We start from the raw sequence: 6,351 nt of genomic DNA, 5'->3' as shown, positions 1-6,351 counted from the left end.
GAAGTAGCAAAAATCAGAAATAGGTAGCAAAAATCAGCTTTATAGTACATTCAGAAATCAAAAATAGGTAGCAAAAATCGAAGAAGGAAGTAGCAGAAATCAGAAATAGGTAGCAGAAATCGAAGAAACAAGTAACAATTCGGTCGATACCTGAAAGCAGTATTTGTCAAAAGCATTTTTTGCGATGATTTTGTTATCAGTCAGAAGAAAGAAGTAGCGAAAATCAGAAACATTCCAACGAAATCGAAACATGAAAGCAAACAGAAATCAGAAACAAGTAGCAGAAATCAGAAAGAAGCAAATAGAAATCGAAAGCAGTTCGTGCGATGATTTTGGTAGCAGTTCAAAGTCTTTGATGAAAGCATCGATTCTTTGATGGAGCGACTCGGGTTTATAGTGCAATGAGGGTATTTATGTCATTTAGACACTTTTGGATGGAATGGATTTCAATCTTTGCAAGGAATGGTGAATTCCTCAAATCCGGGAATCTTTGGAATTCAATTCCATTCCATTGGAAACCAAACGTTGGAATGAAATTTGGTCAACGGAATTGACCATTCCAATTCCATTAGATTCCGGCGGATTCTGACGAACTAAATGCTCCCTTAAGATTTGACTATGATTTCAAAACGGAATAAAGCTTTGATGACCATCGAGCTATTAACTTTTCTTTGATGCGTGCCTTTATCTCCTTAGACCGCAGTACATTATTCCCTAATATTTCGTGTCCTAAGTAGCCTTGGTTTTGACGGTTTTCAACTTGCAGACAACTCTTTCATCGGTTATTGATATAAGAAAAAAGTGAAGAAAGTAAGGTAGACAAAAAAAATCCTTCTTTTTCCGCCCAATCAAAAATCCTCCAAATCTCAAAGCATAATAGAAGAAATCATACTTTCATATAATATCTTAATTGAATTATATGCAATAACCAATAAATTCAGTTGAATTCTAGATATACACATGTCAAAATCCTAGCACGAATCTATAATATATTCTATAAAGAATAAATATTTTTTATAGATAGTTGGATTGGATTGTGACGAATACAAATATAAATGGGGCAAAGCCTAGTGGTAAGGCAACGGGTTTTAGTCTCGCTATTCGGAGGTTCAAATCCTTCCGTCGCAGAGCATATCCATTGTATCCGAATACAACTTTTTTGTTCAACAAGATTCCGTTTCAAGGCCTAATATTGGATATAATATAATTCTTCTTTCTTTTCTGATTTTCAATGATTCTTTTCGTAATCATATCTCAGTTTTTCACAAACTGAACTAAAATCTAGTTCAAATGGCATCCAAATGTAACTGAATCCTTTTGTGGTCCAGATAAGATGGAACAGTTGCAAAAAGATTACTTAACCTCAGGTTAAACAAAATATGAATATACATATAAAACGAGGAAGTGCTTAGCCTATAGGTATGTGTTGTTATGAGTCTTTCTATTTTTGTGAAAAATAATTTGCATCCCTAAAATATTAAAAATTTAAATATTCAACAATGATATTTATTTTTATTGTTCGATCTATTTAGCTTATCTGCTTTAAATCATTGACAATTCGATTATATAAGAAACAGAGATTTATCTTTCTTATGATAATCAAATATTGTCTCTACTGTAAAACTTAACTCAAATAATTATGTATAAGTAGGAAACATTTTCAATTATCAAGATCTATAATAATTCCTTACGGGTTGAACCTTTGGGAAGTTAATCCGGCACGGGTGGTCATCCTGGATTAATTGGCTCACATAACGGGTTGGATATCCATGTTAATAAATAATGATGAAACTTGTTGCATTAATTATATATATTATATAACCCCACACACACACACACACACACACATATATATATATATATATATATATATATATATAAGCGATCAAATGAAAACCATTCAATTTGTACAAACCGTACAAACCACCTCATACGTCGATTTCATTGTTTAATCTTATGAAATTTTTTCATGAAATTGTTTAATCTTGTGAAATTGTTTCATATAATACTTTTTTTAATGAATTTGTTTCATATATGATTATGAAATTGTTTCATATAATATTTAATGAAATTTTAATAAACTGTTTCATGTATTTCTTTAAAATTAAAATAATGAAGATGATAATATCCATGATTAACACTCTCCACAATAAAAATGGTTAATCAACATCTCATAATTACAAAAAAAAAATGAACAAAATAAAAAATTATGATTGGTTGAATGAGGTTTTCACGGTTTGTACAAATTGAGTGGTTTTTATTTAAACGATCCTCTATATTTATGGAAGATGAATATGGTTCATTAATTATGATCAATACTTTATATTAGGAAACAATCAAAATCACATATTAATCAAATGAAATGGACGGTTGAGATTGAGTTGTATTGGTTGTACAAATGTCAAGGGTTGTATAATAATCAACATCTCTCTCTCTCTCTCTCTCTCTCTCTCTATATATATATATATATATATATAAGATGATATTTGAGTTGCATATATTTAGAACATCAACCACTTTTTTACACTTAGAGCATAACCGATTTATATATCTGTTCAATCCTGGCCGGTCAGTTTGTGCTTGTTTTTTTTTATTAACCTAGATATCCAACCCTTTATGCAAGTCGACTAATCTTAAGGCAATCACTTGTTTTGCAGGTAGCTTGGAGTCACCGCATTTGAACCATCGTGACTACCAGGGATTTTTATTCCTCCTTGGATTCGAACATGAGACTTTCATACATATTTCACCTTTGAAACCTAAGTTCAAACCAATTAGACACCACCATCGTGGTTAGTTTTTGCTTGTTTGGGTCCATGACCAAGACCGAAAATGAAGACACAGATAGAAACAGACAGAGTTTGGCATGTTGAATAGTATATAAATCAGCAGATAGTACTCATAAAGCCAAACCAATGACCAATTACCTGTTCGATGGAAAAACCCAATTAAGCCAACTCTCCAACTAGCTTAATTTATACACAAAAAGGTGAGGAGGAACTTGATGGGAAGTGTGATATATTGGTTTCAGCATCACTTTATGTCTTATGAGACAAACTTATAATCTACCCATCAAGTTATTTAAGAATTACACGGTAAGTAATGGTAAAGATTCTTACCATAGTTAGTGTTTATCAAGTAAATTATATATCGTATACGATGTTGTTTTGATGGATTAAAAATCTTACCCAGTAAGTAAGTATTAATATTGAATTTTGCATCGTTCCTAACAACAAAGGGAGTACGGTATTTTACGATCCAAATTGCCCACATACCTTGACTCAACCGGTCAAAATAACATAACTGAGTTTTGCTCATGCGGTCAATATCCAACATCTACAAGCAAAATGGTTGAATTGAAATATCAACGATGAAATTGAGTTTTGCATGATTTGCCAAGCTAACGAATGGTCAATATCCAACATCTTTGAGCAAAATAGTTGATTTAAAATCTCAATAAACTGCTGAACTAAATGTGACGCTTATTTTACACRATCCAGTAACTTCCATAATGTTGGCGTGATTCGGTTTGAGCAACGGGCGAGGGAGTCGACTAAGCAAATACACATAGACCCAAAAAAGATACCCTCACTCTCACCCCTCGAATAGATAGAGTAGGTAGGACTGGGTGAGAAAGGGGACATGAAARGAGGAAAATTCATATGGAATTTTCAGAATGGGTGCACTTGACGATATGAATCATTTGAAAAATAAACACATTCGTTCTGTACCCRTATTCAATGAAAGTCTCTGATGTATCTGAGTCAGGGACGGACCCAAGAATTTTTGGATACGGTGGCACCATATAAAACAGCTGCACCTTCTACAATAAATTGGTTGCACCTTTCACGAACCTAATTTTTTTTACCTTACCACGGAGAAACAATAGGGTGGCACGTGCCACCTAACCACCCCTCTAGGTCCGTYTATGATCTGACCCCTTCAATGCGGACAGGTAAGGGTAGGTAGTAAAGGCTCRCATTTATCTTTTGAACAAATAACAAGACCATACGTCATATTCGACAYGTATTTAATCGAATTCCATCGTTACAGATAACTTTTTTGGATTTTTGGTTGATTAAATAAAAATTTCTAAATTTGTGTATTTGATTTTGATTCTCTTTTATATTTGTAGGTTTCCGAATATGTACTGCTGTCTAGTTAGCCGTCTAATTAGTTTCCTTATATAAAAAGACATGTTCTGCGATCTAATTAGTTTCCTTATATAGTTTTAATCTATAAATACCGTTTAGCCCTCATTCGCCGGTGGGCTCACAACACTTAGTTTTGTGATAAAATAAAAGTTTAGGGACTAAAACTGACTACATAAAATCTAAAGGGGTGTCAGTAGATATTATATGAATTTAATCATATAAAGGGAAAATATGTTCTGCTCTAAAAGGACGCAAGAAAAAGGCCTCCCGCCTCCCAAACAAGAATCGGAGGGAACTRGGAAGGATCAAAGGTCATCGGAGATAAAATATACATACATCCGCACCATGGATACCGGCGGCAACAACCTTCATGTTGTCTTCATCCCTTTTTTAGCTCCTGGCCACATGATCCCTCTAGTCCAAATCGCCAGGCTCTTTGCCGCCCGTGGAGTTCGCTCCACCATCATCACCACCGTCCACAATGCCCTCACGTTTCGACCCTCTATTGACCTTGACATCGCCGCCGGTTACCCTGTCGATGTCCACACCATAAACTTTCCGGCATCAGAGGTCGGACTGCCCATCGGAGTAGAAAATATAGGCACTGCCACTAKTWCAGAAGCAATAAATGCAGTCTTCCGTGGCATGATGCTACTCCAGACACCAATGGAACAGATGATTCGTGAACTTGCTCCTGATTGCATCTTCTCCGACATGTTCTACCCGTGGACCGTTGACCTCGCCGATGAACTCAAAATCCCGAGACTGTATTTTCATCCATCTAATTTCCTTTATCAATCCGTTCTCCATRGCTTGAAAGTTCATGCACCTCATGATAAGGTGAAATCGGAATCCGAGAGTTTCGTGGTTCCTGATTYACCGGATAAAATCACGATGAAGAGGTCCCAGGTGTCGGAGCATCTCAAAGTCAAGACCAGATTGGGTGAGATAATGGAAGAGATTGAACGATCGGAGAAGCGAAGTTACGGATTGGTTCACAACACATTCTACGAGATTGAACCAGCATATGTGGAYCACAACAATACGTTTAAAGGTACCAAAATCTGGCCTATTGGTCCTCTTTTTCAATTTTTCAAGAACGATTACCACAACGGCGGTGTATCAGAAATGCACACTTCTCTGAGTTGGCTCGACAATCAAAAACCAAAATCAGTGATATACGTTTGTTTTGGTAGCAGCGTGAGATTCCCAGATGATCAGATCACCGAAATTGCATTGGCGTTGGAAGAATCTAAACAACCGTTTGTTTGGGTGGTGAGGAAGAAGGGAGGAGAGGAAGGAATCGATGGGATGCCGGAAGGTTTTCAGGCGAGGATCGAGAAGGAAAATAAGGGTTTAATCTTGACCGGATGGGCACCGCAGGTGGAAATCCTACAACATCGGGCCATAGGAGGGTTCGTGACTCACTGCGGCTGGAATTCTGTGCTTGAAGCAATGGTCGCCGGTGTATCGTTAATCACCTGGCCATTGTACGCCGATCAGTTTTACAACGAGAAGYTGGTGGAGCTTTTAGGGATAGGAGTGGGTGTGGGAGCAGACGTTTGGAACTCGAGTGTAGWGATCAGTAGCCCAATCGTGGGAAAAGGGAGCATAATAGAGGCTATTGGGATACTAACGGGTGGATCCGCCATAGCTGAAAGCATCAAAAGCAGGTCAGAAGCGATATCCGTGATAGCCAAACAAGTTGTTAAACCAGRTGGTTCTTCTTTTAATGGTTTAACGACTMTYATAGAAGAACTTAAACTTATTAAATTGGCTTCAAATCGGTTACCGTAAGAACAAGGACCGGGAATGCCGGCCGGCGGSCGGAGAAAGTGAAGTAGCTCGTCGATTCATACCCGTATYGGAAAAGTGGTATCCTAAAYCAACAAAACGGAAAACTTATAATGTTTATRTATTAAAAAGTTAATACGATTATAGAAATTAATATATTGAAAATGCTTGTAAAATAACTTCCATTCGGTTCATATTTTGTGAAACATACATATTTGAAATATAATATATATATATATATATATATATATATATACTAGAAGCGTGCTCGCGCAATGTAGCGAGATACATCGTGATTTTAATATTTCATTTTATTTTTTATCTCAGTTGATGTTATAATATGACTTTATGTGATTTTGAGAAAGCAATGATGTTTTTATTTTTGAATAAAATATATGTTTGA

The 6,351-nt window shown here is 36.0% G+C and overlaps 1 protein-coding gene across 1 annotated transcript; it reads left to right on the top strand.

The window, feature by feature from the left end:
- The first annotated feature begins 4,499 nt into the window (after nt 1–4,499).
- On the top strand, nt 4,500–5,951 carry LOC112520179 (soyasapogenol B glucuronide galactosyltransferase-like). The gene has a single exon (XM_025128480.1). The coding sequence runs from the start codon at nt 4,500–4,502 to the stop codon at nt 5,949–5,951; it is 1,452 nt and encodes a 483-aa protein (XP_024984248.1).
- Nucleotides 5,952–6,351: the final 400 nt, after the last annotated feature.

The sequence above is a fragment of the Cynara cardunculus genome, assembly GCF_001531365.2.
Source record: "Cynara cardunculus var. scolymus isolate 2C chromosome LG 10, CcrdV1, whole genome shotgun sequence".
Lineage (NCBI taxonomy): Eukaryota > Viridiplantae > Streptophyta > Magnoliopsida > Asterales > Asteraceae > Cynara > Cynara cardunculus.
Note: the sequence above shows the minus strand (reverse complement) of the source record. Positions and strands in the feature narration are given on the sequence as shown.